At 40.1% G+C, this 17582-nt stretch overlaps 1 protein-coding gene across 2 annotated transcripts; it reads left to right on the top strand.

Annotated features, from left to right (window-relative positions):
* Nucleotides 1–685: 685 nt before the first annotated feature.
* On the top strand, nt 686–13214 carry LOC311302143 (glucocorticoid modulatory element-binding protein 2-like). Of its 2 annotated transcripts, XM_084427786.1 has the most exons (5): nt 686–747; nt 1179–1347; nt 1428–1507; nt 8930–9086; nt 9213–13214. In XM_084427786.1, exons 2-5 carry the CDS (start codon nt 1214–1216, stop codon nt 9583–9585), a joined length of 744 nt encoding a protein of 247 aa, XP_084283912.1. In that variant the 5' UTR covers nt 686–747; nt 1179–1213; the 3' UTR covers nt 9586–13214. The 2 variants fall into 2 exon arrangements, with proteins under 2 accessions (XP_084283912.1, XP_084283913.1); XM_084427787.1 differs by lacking the exon at nt 8930–9086 and having other exon boundaries at nt 688–747; nt 12703–13214.
* The last annotated feature ends 4368 nt before the right edge of the window (nt 13215–17582 follow it).

The raw sequence follows: 17582 nt of genomic DNA, 5'->3' as shown, positions 1-17582 counted from the left end.
TATGTTTTCTGTGACCCAGAACATATATGCAAAAAATATACAGCTAACTGTTCTATGGATGCACAACTAGCTTAGCTTTCGGATACACAAAGCATTCAATCATGCATAAAATAATCCATATTTAAAGGAACAAAATGGTGAAAAAGCTGTAGCTGTAGCCCATCCAACACAAAGGTCATGGGCTCGATTCTCAGTGGGAGAGCATTTATAGTGATGAAAATGAATGCAATGTAAGTCGCTTTGGATAAAAGCATCTGTGAAATGGAAATGGAAAAAGTAAAATAAATAAAGCTGGTCAGTAAACCAGCAAGAGTTGTATGCAAAATAGAATTCAGCTTTTGTATATTTTATTTAAATTTTTTTTTCAAATGTTCTTTACTTACGGATACTTGTTTACTATGAGACCAGCTTACTATGAACTTTCCACAAGGCGGCGCATGGAGGCCCATAAAGCCGAATCCTCAGAAAAGTAACTGTGCTTCTTTGGCGCTGGACAATGAATTAAAAGCGAATAATGATACTGAGAAGGTTTAATAGCTATTAGATTAAATACAAAGTAGCTATTTTAACTAAAGGAATTGTTTCAACTAACCCCGCCCATTTTATCACTCCGGATTCACGCAAACTTCCATCTATCCACTTTGATTTCTATTGTTTTCCACGCCCCGTGACGTCATCGGAGCGCATGCGCAGTAGAGTCTGTCTATCCAGCGCTTCCTAAACACAAACGGATTCAAACTCTTGCGGGTAACGTTTCGATTTATACATTATTATTTGATTTGCACATTTTTCTCTGCATTCACACGTATTTATCGCTGTTTTTTTCGTATTTAATTAGGTCAATTTGGGCGAAGCGTAAACAGAGCGATAAACCTCAAAACATATTTAATCTGTTAGTTCAAGCCTATGAACAGGATTATTATAATTAATCATTGTTAATAAATGTAATTACTGATTACACCAACAAACTATACCATGGTATTACCATTTACCATGGTGTTTTTACAACTCATTTGAATACAAAGGTATAGTAATGTAGAAATCATTACTGAATGATTACTACATTACCTTTGTATTCAAATGAGTTGTTATATGCTGTATATGAAAGTACTATGTTTAAACCATAATTTCTCCACAATACTAATTAAAAAGGGCATTTTCCTTTCCACACCCATCAGATGCTGATTGACAGCTGTCAGATGCTGATGACCTCATGGCCTCGTCCTCTGAGGTGAACGTCCACATGGAGGAGGTGGTGGTGGTTACGACCCCTGACACCGCGGGTCAGACTTCATCTGGCGATGAGGAGAAGAATATACTGGTGGCTTCTGACCTGGAACAGTCTGAGTGAGCATTTCATTCTGTTGTGACTCCCATCATGCACCTCTTTCAGACTCTCACAGCAGCTTCTGTCTTTTCCTGCGCAGGGAAAACATTATGGAGCAATCCATGGAGTCCGAGGCCGAGTCTAGCACCACTCTCTCTCTGCCCAAGGACACTGTGCTGGGTATGAAATTAGTTTTATTTTTAAATATAGTTTTTATTAAAGTGCCCCTATTATGCTATATTAAAGGTTCCTAGTTTTCTCCTACAACAGGTTTGCATGTATCAATACTTGAATTTTCTAATAATATACATTGCACATCGCCTCATTTCTCAAAGAGTCTGAAACGGTTCGTTCAAAGATTTAGGGTGTTTCTCAATATGCGTTCTTCAGCGATCTTGCGTCCTTGTGTTCTCGTTTTACGTCATCATTAACCGTCGAAGTTCAGACCCAATTCTCAAGAACGCAAGTACAGAGGACGCATGAAAGAACCCGGATGTGTTCTTGATACCGAGGATGCATCGAATGCAGACTTGAGCTAGTACTCGCCTGGTGTCCCAGAAGTCATTGCGGCCGGTTCCGAGTTCGTTCTTCCAAGGAAGCTTGGCAAGACCGGTCTCCACGAGAACACAAGTCCATTCTCTGCGTTCTTGGAATTGAGAAACAGCCTTAGTCTCTCTAAACCCCGCCTTTCCATGAGACTACTCTGCTCTGATTGGTCCGACAGCCCAGTCTGTTGTGATTGGTCTACTCTGCTCTGATTGGTCAGATGGCCCAGTCTGTTGTGATTGGACTTCTCTGCTCTGATTGGTCAGATGGCCCAGTCTATTGTGATTGGTCCTACTCTGTTCTGATTGGTCAGATGGTTCAGTCTATTGTGATTGGTCTACTCTGTTCTGATTGGTCAGATGGCCCAGTCTGTTGATTGGTCTACTCTACTCTGATTGGTCAGATGGCCCAGTCTGTTGTGATTGGTCATCTCTGCTCTGATTGGTCAGATGGCTCAGTCTGTTGTGATTGGTCGACCACTTAAAGTGCATGTCGGAAACCAAACGGCCATTACCATATCTGAATATGAGCTGTTCCTCAGCACTTGATACACAGTGATATAAACAGTGACGATGGCGTCGGTTTTACCGTATCAATTCGAGTGCGAATCCTTTTAAATTGCAGCAAAGTGGATTTGCTTTTCGACATGTCGACACACAAACCAAACTCTTCAATTCTCCGCTACAAGTGTTTGAGGGGCAAAGTAGACATTTTTCGCCGGCAGCCAATGAAGACCATATGTTGACATTATGGAAATTTGTAACATTGTTATGTAGGTTTGTAACAGGAAGTGAGACTGGAATTACTGACGACTCGTTTCAGCAGTTCAGAATTGATTATTTCTTTTAGGAGACAATAATTCAGCGAGATAAGAGGATTTGTGTGCGGAGAAGACATAAAACAGCTCATGAAGAATGGGGGCAGAAAATCAAGTGTTGCGTTTATAATTTTGTTCAGTTGTTGCACCAGTGAAAGAACGAGTTGTATCTTTTTCCAAGTCGTCTCCCTGGTACACAAATGATCTGCGTGCACTTAAAGTTGAAGGAAGGAAGATTGAGCGGTTGTATAAAAAAATCAGGCCTCACCGTTCACAAATTAATGTTTGAAGAACACCAGCTGCAGTATCATCTTGCTTTGAAGACTAGCAGAGAGGCATATTACTCTCATGTTATTAATAAAGGTGCTGCTAATCCTAGGACGTTATTTAAGACAATTGATAGCCTTCTCAAATCTCAAAAGAAAACTGTCTGTCCTTCTGATGAGATGTGTAATAATTTTAACAAATATTTTACAGATAAAGTTCTGAGTATGTATAGCTCCATCTCCTTTGACTCTCCTTTGCTGACTAGTGAGTCTTACTAAAAAAACTCACCTTCTACTGCCCTTTCGAACTTTACTACTGTCAACGTAGACAATGTTTTTAAATTGATCATGACTATGAGTTCATCCACGTGCTTTCTTGACCCCTTGCCTACTGAGGTTCTAAAAAAGTGTTTACCACATGTCTGCCCTTCCATCACTGTAATTATTAACAACTCCTTAGCCACTGGCCAGGTTCCACCAGCCCTTAAGGTGGCCGCTATCACACCTGTTCTGAAAAAAACAGGTTGTGATGTTCAAAATCTAGCTAACTACAGGCCTATTGCGAACCTGCCCTTTGTGGATTCTAGAAGATTCTCGAACGAGTTGTTGTTGGTCAGTTACAGCAATATCTGTCCAATAACAACTTATTGGAACCGTTTCAATCTGGTTTCAGATCTGGACACAGCACTGAGACTGCACTTGTAAGGGTTACCAACGACCTACTTGTTTCCGCTGACACTGGTGCTTGCAGCATTCTAGTCTTGCTAGACATTAGCGCAGCTTTTGACACAATATGTCATATTATCCTTCTTAACAGGTTGCGTGTGTTGTTAGGCATCTCTGGTGTTGTGTTCAAATGGTTTGAGTCCTATTTAGCAGATCGTTTTCAGTATGTTTGCATGGGGAAACATAAATCTGAGGCCACATTAGTTCAGCAGGGTGTCCCGCAGGGGTCAGTGCTAGGGCCGACTTTGTTCTGTATTTATATGCTCCCACTTGGTGACATTATCAGAAAATACGGTCTGGGGTTTCATTGTTACGCTGATGACACGCAGATCTATGTTAACACACTCCCGGATCCTAATCTTGCAATCACAGCTCTGAGTGCATGTATGGAAGAAATTAAGTTATGGATGCATGCCAATTATCTTAAACTTAATGAATCAAAAACAGAATTTCTACTTGTTGGTATGCCGTCAGCCTTGCACAAGTTTAACTGTCAAAATCTGATCACTGATTCTGATTTACTGGCCCCAGCATTAGAGGTGCGAAATGTAGGTGTTATTTTATGAACTCCATTGGCTTCCAGTAACAGCATGTATCGATTTTAAAATCTTGATTTTAACATATAAAGCCATTCATGGGATAGCACCGGAATACCTTTGCGATCTAGTTGTTCCTTATATTCCAAATCGTTCTCTCCGCTCGTCTGACTCTTCTACTCTACAGCAGCCCACATTCAAATTAAAGTCGATGGGTGGTCGCTCCTTTACGGTTACCGCCCCACGGTTGTGGAATAAACTTCCATTTGCGATTAAAAATTCCCCAACTCTGGACTGCTTTAAGAGGTCTCTAAAGACCCATCTTTTTAAAAATGCTTACTGTCTTTGAAGTGTATCTTATTTATATATTTTTTGTCTGATTTTTCTGTTTTAATTATTGTTTAATTATCTTATATTATGTTTACTATACTGTGTAGCGCTTTGGGTTGGAAAAAAGCGCATTACAAATAAAATGCATCATCATCATCATCATAATTTTGTTCAGTGTGTGTGTATGTGTATAAGATAAACTTGTAGTCCATTATAACATCTACAAAGACAGCCGTCATGCTTTCAATATGGAACTAGGCAAAGCTAGACAGACTTTCTTCTCAAATATTATAAACAGCAATTTAAACAACACACGCACTCTTTTTGCTACTGTAGAGAGACTGACAAACCCCCCAAGCCAGATTCCCAGTGAAATGCTCTCAGACAGCAAGTGCAGTGAGTTTGCTTCTTTCTTCTCTGAGAAAATCAATAATATCAGAAAGGTGATCAGCCCATCCTTGAGTTGCGCTGGGGTCAGACAGATCAGACCACCTGAGAAAGTAGTAACTTTGTCTGATTTCAAAGAAATTGATGGCAAAATTTTGGAAGAAACCATACAGCACCTTAAAACATCAACATGCGCCCTTGACACACTTCCCACATCTTTTTTCAAAAGTGTGTTAAACAGTTTAGAAGCAGATATTCTAGAAGTGGTAAATGCCTCACTTCTCTCTGGGAGTTTTCCAAACTCCCTGAAAACTGCAGTTGTCAAGCCCCTCCTGAAAAAGAGCAATCTAGATAAGACCATATTAAGCAACTATAGACCGATCTCAAATCTTCCTTTCATAGGCAAGATCATTAAAAAAGTTGTCTTCAATCAGCTGAACAAATTCTTATGCTCGAATGGATACTTTGACAATTTTCAATCTGGTTTCCGACCGCACCACAGCACAGAGACAGCGCTCATAAAGATAATAAACGATATTCACTTAAATACTGATTCAGGTAAATTATCAGTGCTGGTGCTACTCGACCTCAGTGCTGCATTTGACACTGTCGATCACAACATACTTCTGGACAGACTGGAAAACTGGGTGGGGCTTTCTGGGATAGTCCTAAAATGGTTCAGGTCATACTTAGATGGGAGAGGTTATTATGTGAGTATAGGAGACCATAAGTCTGAGTGGACATCCATGACATGCGGAGTCCCTCAAGGCTCAATTCTTGCGCCACTCCTGTTCAACCTGTATATGCTCCCAATGAGCCAAATAATGAGAAAGAACCAAATTGCTTACCACAGCTATGCAGACGACACACAGATCTACTTATACCTATCGCCTAACGATTACAGCCCCATTGACTCCCTGTGCCAGTGCATTGATGATGTAAACAGTTGGATGTGTCAAAACTTTCTTCAATTAAACAAAGACAAAACTGAAGTCATTGCGTTTGGAAACAAAGATGAAGTTCTCAAGGTGAACGCATACCTTCACTCTAGGGGTCAAACAACTAAAAATCAAGTCAGGAATCTTGGTGTGACACTAGAGTCAGACCTTAGTTTCAGTAGTCATGTCAAAGCAATAACTAAATCAGCATACTATCATCTGAAAAATATTGCAAGAATTAGATGCTTTGTTTCCAGACAAGACTTAGAGAAACTTGTGCATGCTTTTGTAACCTGCGTCGCAGCGACAGTGCAACCCTCACTTACAAACAGCGAAATATGCAAATGAGCGTGAAGTGCACCGCTTCAAAATTTGGACCAGTGACCAGAAGACCAGAATCGCTCAAGAGACTGCGTTAACAGCAAGGGGATAAAGAATTTATGACAAGCACTCCTTGCGTTAGAAAATTTGGGATGATGTATTAAGGAATTAAACATTAAAGCAGTGAAATTTTTAAACATCACATCACACAGTGGGGAAAGAGAAAAAAAAAAATATATAATATATAATGACCAGGAGAACAGCAAGGATTTGCCGTGGAACAAATAAATGTAACCTTAATATAACCCTAATTTATATTTCCTATTTAGTTTATAATTATTATTGTTTCTCTCTTTTTTACTACCTATTTAGTTTCAAGCTAATAAATTTAATTGACCCTTTAAGAATACCTTTTACTCTCTTTCTCCAAGAAAAAATAAATAAAAATAAAATAAAAAATCAAAATGAATTGAAATGAAATACAATGGAATTTGAAAGGGAAAAAAAAAGATAACAGTAGAGAAAATAAAATCACAGGTCAAAATGTACTGCTTAATTAGCAGTCTCAAATTCAATACAATTCAGATTCCTCTTTTTTTTATATATATATATATATGTATATAATTTATATACACACTAATTCTCAGTTCCAGTTCGAATGCCGCTCTCACGAGATCCTTCTTCCGCAATGTATCTCGGATTAACACAGTTCAATTCAGATGTGTGCACAATCATACCACTCCGTTCGTTCCTTGATTCACAAGCTCGGTCCTTCCTTATATGGGCAAATGGCTCGCCAGTTCCCGCTCGCAACGTTTTTTTTCCCGATGTGAAGCAAGCAGGGACAATTCACATACAATTCTCCTTCAAAATCGTCCGGTGTCCATGAAATGTTTAGCATCCGACTCAGAAATGACAAAGAGTAGAAAAGAAGAAGAAAATAACAAGAAAAAAAAAGCGAAAAAGGAAAGAAAGAAAAGACCCAACCTTACAAAGACATGGCCAAAAATACAATTAGACATTCCTTTCAAAAAAAATATACATCATTAGAGCAGTTAGTCTGCATATAAACAACATGCAACATTTTTTTCCTTTTACTGCAATTCCGTCTTACTTTAGCACATATAGTTTGTATGTGCAAAGAGCTATTTTTCCGATGACGCACTAAAGGCCCGTTCACACCAAGGACGATAACTATAAAGACAACGATAAAGATATAGTTCTAAAAATCGTTCTCCATATTAAAGAATAGAGTTCACACCACAACTATAACGATAAAGATATGAGGAACGATATCGTTGGGATCACTTTCGGAACGATTTTTTTCCAGCTGTTGAACGATAAAACTCTGACAGCCAATCAGAATCCACTTGAATTTAAACAAAGGTCTCACGCATTTAAAATTTCAGACGACATTGCGGAGAAGTTAATCGCCGAGGTCCAGAAAAATCCACCACTGTTTGACAAGTCAAGCGCCTTTTCAAGAAAAAGGAAATGGAAAACAATCGTTCATAGCCTCTGAATAAATGGTGAGAAGTATTACCTCAGGTATCCAGCGCTCGTTTCGACAACACGGTCTTGCTGCCTTTGAAGTTGCAGTGAAAAAGACCAAGTGTTATTATTTCACTATATTGACAATGTCAGCTAAGTTCACAGTTAGATTATTAGATTGATTACACTAGCTTTACTCAAAACATAGGATGCTGAGGACGTCTGCTGGTTAAAGCCGTGTAAATGCAACAAGGAAATAAACACAGAAAAAAAAACAGCTAAAACATATTCAATGACGTTGTACACGCTTTGAAACCGCAGAGCGCACCATAAGGCCCGTTCACACCAAGCACGATAACTATAAAGATAACGATAAAGATATAGTTCTAAAAATCGTTCTCCATATTAAAGAATAACAGTGTTCACACCACAACTATAACGATAAAGATATGAGGAACGATATCGTTGGGATCACTTTCAGAACGATTTTTTTTCCAGCTGTCGAACGATAAAACACTGACAGCCAATCAGAATCCATGCTAATTTAAAGGTCTCGCGCATTTAAAATGGCAGATGACATTGCAGAGAAGTTAATCGTCGAGGTACAAAATAATCCTCCACTCTTTGACAAGTCAAACCCCCTTTTCAAGGATACGTTAAAAAAGACGGATATATGGAAAGCAATCGGTCGTATCCTGGGAATAAATGGTGAGAAGTATTAACGATGAGATATTATGCAGTTTAGCATATAGTGTAATAAAATTACCTCAGGTAACGTTAGGCTATCCAGCGCTAGTTTTGACAACATTGCTGAAGTTGCAGTGAAAAGGCGTTGTATACATAAGGTGTTGACTAGGCGATGTTTTTATCCCATCATTGACTTCGTCAGCTAAATTCACTGTTAGATTAGACCGATTACACTAGACTTGCTAGATTCACTGTTTAGATGCGCTCGGAACATAGCATGCTGGCTGAGGACATCTGCTGGAAAAGACGTGTAAATGCAATAAGAACAGCAAAAACATATTCAATGACATGGTCATGTTGTAAACAACAATTATAATAAAATGTAATCTATAACATCAGTCAATATCATTAAGCTATTGTAGTACGTTTTTCTCATTTTATGTTCAAAATGTGTGTGTGTGTGTGTCTGTGTGTGTGTGTGTGTATATATATATATATATATATATATATATATATATATATATATATATATATATATATATATTATTTATTTATAGGGGATAGTGCTAGGAAGAAGTGGATTAACATCCGAGATGCCTATCACCTAAGTAGAAAAAAAGCAGCCACCAAAAGCGGAGACCCAGCTAAATTTCAGAAGCCGTACAAATATGCAGGGATCCTGGAATTTATGATTCCACACCTTCAGTTCAGGGAGTAAGTTAATTATCAATAATCAGAACTTTACTTTTGCTTTACACTCATAATGAGTTAATTTATTATCTAACTATTTTAAAATCTCATATGAATTCTAATGCAGGCCACATAAAATTGTTTTAATAGAACATCCAGTAATCTACCAGATGAAGCAGAGGAGGAAAAGGATGCAGATGAGAGACAGCTAGAGTCGAAAGGGCAGAAGAGGGCAGAACCAGGGAATAAATCCAATTCTGCACCCAAAAGAAGTGGCATTTGTGCTCCATCTGCAGTTGATGCTGCAATAATGGAGTATTTGGGTAGCAGGAAACAGCATCAGGAGGATGAGCTAGATGCATTTTTTAAGTCAATGGCTACCTCCATGAGAAAGATGCCAGATCACACAAAAGCTAAGCTAAAATTTAAGATTCATGAGCTAGTCCATATGGCAGAAATGGAGTCAATGTATGAAGCTAGTGGATCCTCTTCAGCCAGTGAATTCGAGTACACATATTTATAGTCTTCCACATACTGTTACAACTCAACTTTAAAATGTGCAGATAAAATGTCTTTAAATGTTGTGATTGTTTAAGGAATAAATGAGTCAATTAATGTCGTAAGCTTTTTTAAGTCATTCTAGTCAAATAATATTGTAGTGTTGAGTACATTGTGTTTTTAAATTACTTCGTAAATATCATGAACAAAATAGAATGACATAGTTGTGCTACTGCTAACTGCAGTTCAATTCCCTATTGAGCCACTCCAAAGCAAGCATTCTGCTGCCATGGGACTGCTCCAGTAGTGGACATAAAATAGTCCTTGTAGGCCTCCCTTATCAGAAATGCTTCCTTTGATGGATGATTTCCACACTGCTGTAGATTCTGTACAGCTCCACTGCTACTGGATTCTGCCAAACACTCTGGTGCTTGGTGTTGATTTGATGGGTCTGTGGTTTTGATTATGTAGTTATGCAGGACACAAGTGGCCTTTATAACTTTGTCCACATTTTGGGGCTGCAGCTTGATCCTCCTTTGGTACACCTCCCACTTGGATGCAAGGATCCCGAATGAGTTCTCCACCACCCTCCTGGCCCTTGATAGCCTATAATTATAAATTCGTCTAGCCTCGTCTAGGTCCTTTCCAGGGAAGGGGCGCATTACATTCTGTGACAGTGGGAAGGCTGCATCAGCCACAATCACATGGGGTATTGGTTGTGAGAATCCAGGCAGTGGTCTTGGTTGAGGGATTGCCAAATTGTCACTTTTTATTGCTTTCCCTAAAGCACTTTGAGCAAAGATGCCCCCATCACTGTTGGAGCCATGGCCACCAACATCTATTATAGTAAAGCAATACCTGTGGTCAACCAGGGCCATCAAAACAATAGAGAAACCACCTTTGTAATTATAAAAGGTGGATCCAGAGTTTGATGGCGCCTGGATGACCACATGCTTTCCATCCAGAGCTCCAATGCAGTTTGGGAACTGCCATCTCTCCTGAAATCCATCTGCAATTTTTGTCCAAGCCTCTTCATTTGGTATGGGCATGTACTGAGGCTGCAGTTTTTGCCAAATTGTGTCACACACCTCCGGGATTATTGTTGCTACAGTTGATTTTCCAAGACGATAGTTTAGGTATATTGTTTTGTATGAATCTCCTGTAGCTAAGTATCTAAAAAACAAAACAATGGCAATTTATGAACTGAAGTTGTTGGTCAAATGTTTACATACACCTTAAATAATCTGCAAAATATTAATAATTTTAGCAAAATGAGAGGATAATAAATTTTGCATTTTATTTACTACTCTGGTGAAACTGTTTCACACAACATATAGTCCACAACACAAAATTATAGCTTTTTTTAAAGCATCAGTGAATGTTTTCACCCTTTGCAATTGTATGGGTCCCTCAATTGTCATCAGTGTGAAAAGATCTCAAAATCATGTAATTGCGGGTTCAAATATGCAGAAGAGGCTGGAAAACCAAAGACTGTGCAGGACCTGGGAAAATTTTCTGAAGAACATTGCAGTAACTGATCATGACAAACAAGAGACTCATGAAAAAAAAAAACCATCACAAAAACTATCATCCACATAACGCATGACACGGTATCAAGTATCAATATCAACTTTTGAATATCAAGCTATAATTTTGTCTTGTGGATATATCTTTTTATATATATATATATATATAGTAAAAATGCATTTTATGTCACCAGTCTGATTAAATCACCAGTCTGATTAAACTGTTTTATATATATACAAACATCTGTTATGTGAAACACTTTAATCAGACTGGTGCTAAAAACTTTATATTTTAATATTTCTTATTATTTTGCTAAAATTACTAACATTTTGCACATTCTGAAAGGTAAACTATATGAACTTCGTAGCCTACTACTGCTTTTAATATAAGGCTGCTATCATTATTATTATTATTATTATTATTAATACTATTATTATCATCCTTTAAACTACTATGTGCAAATAGCATTACTGTAATAGCCAACATGTTGCTCCTTTGTCTCATCTTTCTTTCTTTTTTTTTTGTAGCCTAACTTATGAAATTTACCCAAAAGTTTGTTGGATAGCATTTCCTAATTAGTCAGTGGCTATATACTATAGGGAAGGCTATATAGCCTACCTAAGACATACTGCCAAACGGTCCCTGGCGCTGATCGGATTTCTGAAATTTGTTTGGCTCTTGCTGATGTCCTCTTTCACGATGTCCAGGATGTCTTGAAAATGTTGTTGATTCATTCGGAAATATGAATAAAATTTGTCTTCAAAAGACGACAACTCTCTAATCAGAGTGAAGGATTCTCCCAACTCCTCTCGTCTTTTAAGGATATCGTGTACCCAAAAGCGCCTGTTTTTCTTTTGATATTTTTTTGTAACGTAAAGCAGCAGCAGGTCATCCATTTTCGCTACTTTGAAACTGCAGCGCGGGCGCGCGCGTGCTTAGAATAAAAAGACCGTTATCGGTCGTTGGTGTGGACGCATATATAGTTATCTTTATCGTTATCTTTATAGTTATCGTGCTTGGTGTGAACGGGCCTTTAGATTAAACAGACCGTTGTCGTTCGTTGGTGTGGACGCAAATATAGTTGTTGTTATAGTTATCTTTATAGTTATCGTGCTTGGTGTGAACGGCCCTTTAGGCCTCATCTGCCCGTATTACATGTGCGTCATGATCGCGCATTAACTCATAGCTCAAATACACGACGAAATTCGTTAAAATAACCTCTATTAACCACTCGAGGTGACTTTTAACTCTGAAACATTAATTATTCAACACATACATGCAATACTCTTCCCATTATAAACAAAAAGGGTCAACTCTTTTACATACAACTGCAAATAACATCAGAATTTAGTAATTTAATACCATTTATCAAGCATTTTACACACAAAAATAATTATTTAATTACAACACTCACCAAGATAACTCAATTCTCGGCTATGAAGGGCAAAACTCCCAACTTTGGATATGCACTCTCTTCGTAGCGGTCAATAACACTTTCACTCGTAACGTTTGACCGATGAAACTCAATCCGCACTTTAATCTAAAAGTCTCTCTATTGTTTCTCTGATTTAATTCTTGGTTTGTTCGTTCTAATTCTCTTGTTTTCTTTCTTTAGGATCGCACCAGCAGCTTCTCTAACTTGAACTAGCCGCTTCAATGTCTCGCAAAAAGTGTTTCATCACCCTTGCCCTGAGTCCATCTATTAAGGCGGGGCTAACTCCCACTCGTTGAATTGAACCAATCTTTGTCTTGCTAAATTGGATAACTTTTCTAAATGAGTTTTATTATTTTATTTTATGCATTTTCTTATTTTCTCTTAGAATCTTAAACTTTCATTTTTTTTTCTTTCCCCACAGATATTAATAAAATAATTGTTTTATATATTCACAAGTGTTAGTGTTTTTTTTTTTCTCTCTCTCTCTCTCCTTACGTCAACAGAATCTCTCTAGTGACCTGTTACACCTTCATCACCAGCAGGGTGGATTACTGGCTGAGTCCCAATTCGCCTACTTATACTACGACCTAAAAGTATGTACTTTTTTTGTGAGGAAAAAGTACATACTTTTGAGTGTGTAGCAAAAGAGTATGCACGTTCTGGGACATACTTCGATGACGTCATGCAACGTGAACGAGAACGTGGTTGCCTAGTTACGCACACAATGACTGTTAACAAAACATTTTACATTTCATTCATTCTTATATGTCCAATATAACTGTATTTACTATTACCATATTTTTTTCCTCATAGTTTTTTCCAAAATACATTTACAATGTGTCCTACCAAATTGAGGAGTGAAGCAGGCTGTCGTCGTAGATCAACCAAACGCAGGTCGTTTGTGAGGCGGCTGGTTCTGACGTTCATGTGCAATGTGTGTAACGAAAGCTAAAATATTTAAAGTTTATAGTATAACTATTGTTTAACGTATTTTATACTTATGTATAATACTCAAAAATACCCCGATGAAAATGAACCATGCTTTTACTATAGTAAAAGTGTAGTAACCATGTTTCTTTGGTTGGATTGATAAAGTTAACATTTGTACAGCCACAGTATTACTACAAATAAGTCAGTGTGGTTAAACTATGGTTAGTGTAGTAAAAGGTGTTTATTTTCATAAGGGTTTATAGTAAGGTAAGTTAACTTGAAAAGGAGTAGGAGGATGCTTAGGTAGCTAGCTTGAAGCCAATGGGGCTGTCAGTAAAAACAGGTCCAGTCACTCTGATGTTAAGATCTTTTATTTTCCTTCCAAATCAGGTATTGGATATGGGTGTGTATGTGTGAGCGTGAGAGCGTGTGGTTTCTACAAAGAACAGAAATACAATGTTTTAGTTCACAATAAACATAACATGGAATCCACAGGAAATAAAGGAACTTAAACAATACATGAAGCCATCTACTCATAATATAATCTCAAATACATATGTAAATAACTAAAGAACATGCTTAAGCAGGAAATATAGCAAAATAAACACATTTAGGACAAACTTAATACAGAATAATAATTAAGTGTCAAAAAAGCACTTACATGGTCAAATACACACACGCAGGGAAAAAACAAAGGAAGAACTCAGTCCTCTGCACAGTGCATCCATGTGCACCAGAATGAAGGTGCTGTGGGCACAGGTGCCATTTATAAGGCCTGATAGTGTCCTAATTGGCTTGAGATTAGGTGGGTGGAGCTAAAACTTAATAGGAAAATTAACAAGCTAAGTGGGGTGTGGCACATGCTTGGCACCTTGACGCTTAGGGACACACAACTTCTCAACAGCCGCCCCCAAATTTGTATAGCAAATTTGATCAATCAGGGGAGATCAGGCAGGGCAGGAAGAGGAATGAGGCGGGCAATGGGCCTTGTATATGTCCTGTCCTTGACTTGGACATCAGCAACCCTACAACGGCCATCCTTGCTAGGATGAAGGGAGATGACCTTACCCACTGACCATTGGGATCTGGGAAGTTGAGGATCTAGTATTAGAACAACAGTGTTAGGTTGTAGGTTAGGATGATCTGTCCGCCACTTCTCTCTGGACTGGAGAGAGGGAAGATAATTTCGAAGGAAATGGGCCCAAAAATGATCAGAAAGGATCTGGCTGTGACGCCATTGACGGCGACTGTGCAGCTCAGAGTCTGGATATGTAACCAGAGGAAGGGAAGCATCATGCCGCCCCATCAGCAGCAAGTTAGGGGTCACCGGGTCAGGGTCAGCAATGTCAGAAGACACATAGCCTATGGGTTTGGAATTTAAGATGCCTTCAATTTCAATCATTACTGTGCGTAATACCTCCTCACTGACAATTTGAGCACCGAGGGCAGTCTCCAGAGCGATTTTGATGGAGCGTATTTCACGCTCCCAGGTTCCACCAAAGTGAGGTGCGTATGGAGGATTGAATTTTAAGGAAATCCTCTGCTTAGCTAGAGCTTCCTGAAGGTCAGGGGTCAGGGATTGATAGGCATCAAGTAACTCTCTCTTACCGCCAATGAAGTTGGTACCTCTATCAGAGAGTAGTTCAAATGGTTTACCTCTGCGAGCAATAAAGCGCCTGAGCGCCATCAGGAAGGAATCTGTATTTATGTGACTGAGTAGATCAAGATGCACGCACCTAGTCGTCAGACATTTGAAAATTATTCCCCACCTTTTCTCAGTTCGTCTGCCAATCTTTACTGTATAGGGCCCAAAACAATCCATCCCAGTGGAATAGAATGGAGGTGTGTTCAGGCGAAGGCGAGCGGGAGGGAGATCCGCCATTTGGGGAATAACAGGATGTGCTCAGAACTGTTGGCATTTCGGGCACCTATGTTGATATTTTTTGACTGCCTCACGACCCCTCAGGATCCAGTACCGCCTCCTTAACTCAGCGAATAGCCTCTCTCGCCCAGGATGTTGTAAGTGATCATCACAATCCTTAATTATAAGCATTGTGATTGGATGGGCAGGATCCAGGACTACTGGATGAATGGCATCAGGGGGTAGATCACTACTTCGCCGTAACCTTCCACCAACTCGAATGAGCCCTGATGCTGGGTCTAACTCTGGGGCAAGGGAGAGTAAACGGCTTGAAGGAAGAAGGGGCTTTTGGGTTTGAAGGCAGGCTAAATCATCCCTGAAGGAATCCACCTGGGCTTGTCTTAGGATGGCTGTCTCTGAATCACGGTAGTTTTCTGCTGATGGAGGCTTTGCCGCTCCATGAAGGGATGCAGCCATGCAGTCAAGGAGATCTTGGAGGGTGGCAAATTGACTGGGGTCAGGGATGGAGGGGTATGGACTGAGAGATACAGCACCACAAAAACTGGGCTTACGGCACTCTTCAGCATCATCAGATTGATCTATAACAGGGCTAGTGGGCCACAGTTCAGGGGATTGGAACATGAAGGCAGGTCCTTGGTTCCACCTGCAGGGCCTACTAAGTTCAGCAAGTAGCTTTCCTCTAGTTAGGTCGTCCGCTGGGTTGTTCTTAGAATCCACATAACACCACTCCTGGCCTTTAGTGAGCTCCTGAATCTCAGCTACCCTGGTTCCAACGAAAACTTTGTAACGGCAAGAGTCAGAGGTGAGCCAATGGAGTACAGTGGTAGAGTCAGTCCACAGAATAGTCTTTCTGATACGGAGGGTGAGCTCTGTTTGGAGGAGACTGAATAGCTGAGCTCCTATGAGGGCAGCACATAATTCAAGTCGTGGAATGGAAAGTTGTTTTTTGGGAGCAACACGGGACCTCGCCATGAGGAAGGACACATTCCCTTGCTGCTGACAATCTTCTGTGCGCATGTAGGCAACTGCACCATAGGACTTCTCTGATGCATCACAGAAGATGTGGAGGTCTTGAGTGGTTAAGGAGGTGTCTACTGAATGAGGTGTGAGGCAGCGAGGCAAAGTGATGGTGGAGAGGTTAGGGAGTTCATTCTCCCATGAAAGCCAGGCTTTTAAGAGATCATGAGGGAGATTAGGGTCATCCCATTCTCGTGCCTTTCCCCATAAGTGCTGGACGATGATTTTGGCCCTTGTGGTGTAAGGGAGGATATAGCCAAGAGGATCATACTGGCTAGCAAGAACTCTGTAAATATGACGCATAGTTGGAGTAGTAGATTCAATGGCTCTGTGCCTGTATCTGAGAGTATCTGTATGGCAGTTCCAGAGGAGGCCTAGAGTAGACTCTAAGGGATCAAGAGAAGGATGGTGTGATAACCAGAGCTCTGTTTGTTCTGACCTGGCTTCAGGAGGGAGGTGACAGATGACCTGAGGATCATTACTGGCCCATTGTCTGATTTCGAAGCCACCAGAGGAGAGGGTAGTGCGCAAGCTATTAAGGAGATCTCTGGCTTCCTCTGGAGTAGGGAAACTCTGTAAACAGTTATCCACGTAGAAGTTACTGTGTATGGAATGGTGAATGCACTCATCTGCCTGAGCATCCTTGATGATCCTCTGGAGGATGTAAATGGCACAGCAAGGGCTTGAGGTTGTGCCAAAGGGGAGGACTTGCCATTCATACACAGTTGGGGGAGCTTTACAGTCCAGGTCACGCCAGAGGAATCGCAGGAGAGGTTTATCCTGGGGTAACAGGCGCACCTGGTGAAACATTGATTTAATGTCTCCACTGATTGCAATCTTGTGCTGCCTAAAACGGAGCAAAACTCCAAGGAGGGAAGGCCCGAGGATTGGTCCAGGAAGTAACTGTGAGTTCAGACACTGATTTCGGTAGGAGAAGGAACAATCAAACACAATGCGATCTTTACCATTGTGATGCACATTGTGGTGGGGTATGAACCAGGACTCAGGAGTATCTTCTATTTCAGAGGATGACAACTTCTTGACATACCCAGCATTAACTAATTTCTGGATCTCGCCAGTATAGTTCTCTGCCTGTTGTGGATTTTGAAGGAGTCGCCTTTCACAGCTGCGGAGACGGGACATTACTGCCTCCTTGGGGGCCTTCAGAGGGGGCCAGGGGTCTACACGGAGGAGGGGTGCCGCATATCGTAGGACGCCGTCAACAGGTGTT

Source organism: Rutilus rutilus (genome assembly GCF_951802725.1).
Source record: "Rutilus rutilus genome assembly, chromosome: 13".
Classification (NCBI taxonomy): Eukaryota; Metazoa; Chordata; class Actinopteri; order Cypriniformes; family Leuciscidae; genus Rutilus; species Rutilus rutilus.
This window is presented reverse-complemented; position numbering and strand designations above follow the sequence as displayed.

What these genes read in the sequence shown, in the direction of transcription:
- LOC311302143 (XM_084427786.1), top strand. Translation starts at nt 1,214, where the DNA reads ATGGCCTCGTCCTCTGAGGTGAACGTCCACATGGAGGAGGTGGTGGTG. An exon ending in TCTGACCTGGAACAGTCTGA is followed by an intron (nt 1,348 to 1,427) that starts GTGAGCATTTCA and finishes TTTCCTGCGCAG; the next exon opens with GGAAAACATTATGGAGCAAT. An exon ending in GCCCAAGGACACTGTGCTGG is followed by an intron (nt 1,508 to 8,929) that starts GTATGAAATTAG and finishes ATTTATTTATAG; the next exon opens with GGGATAGTGCTAGGAAGAAG.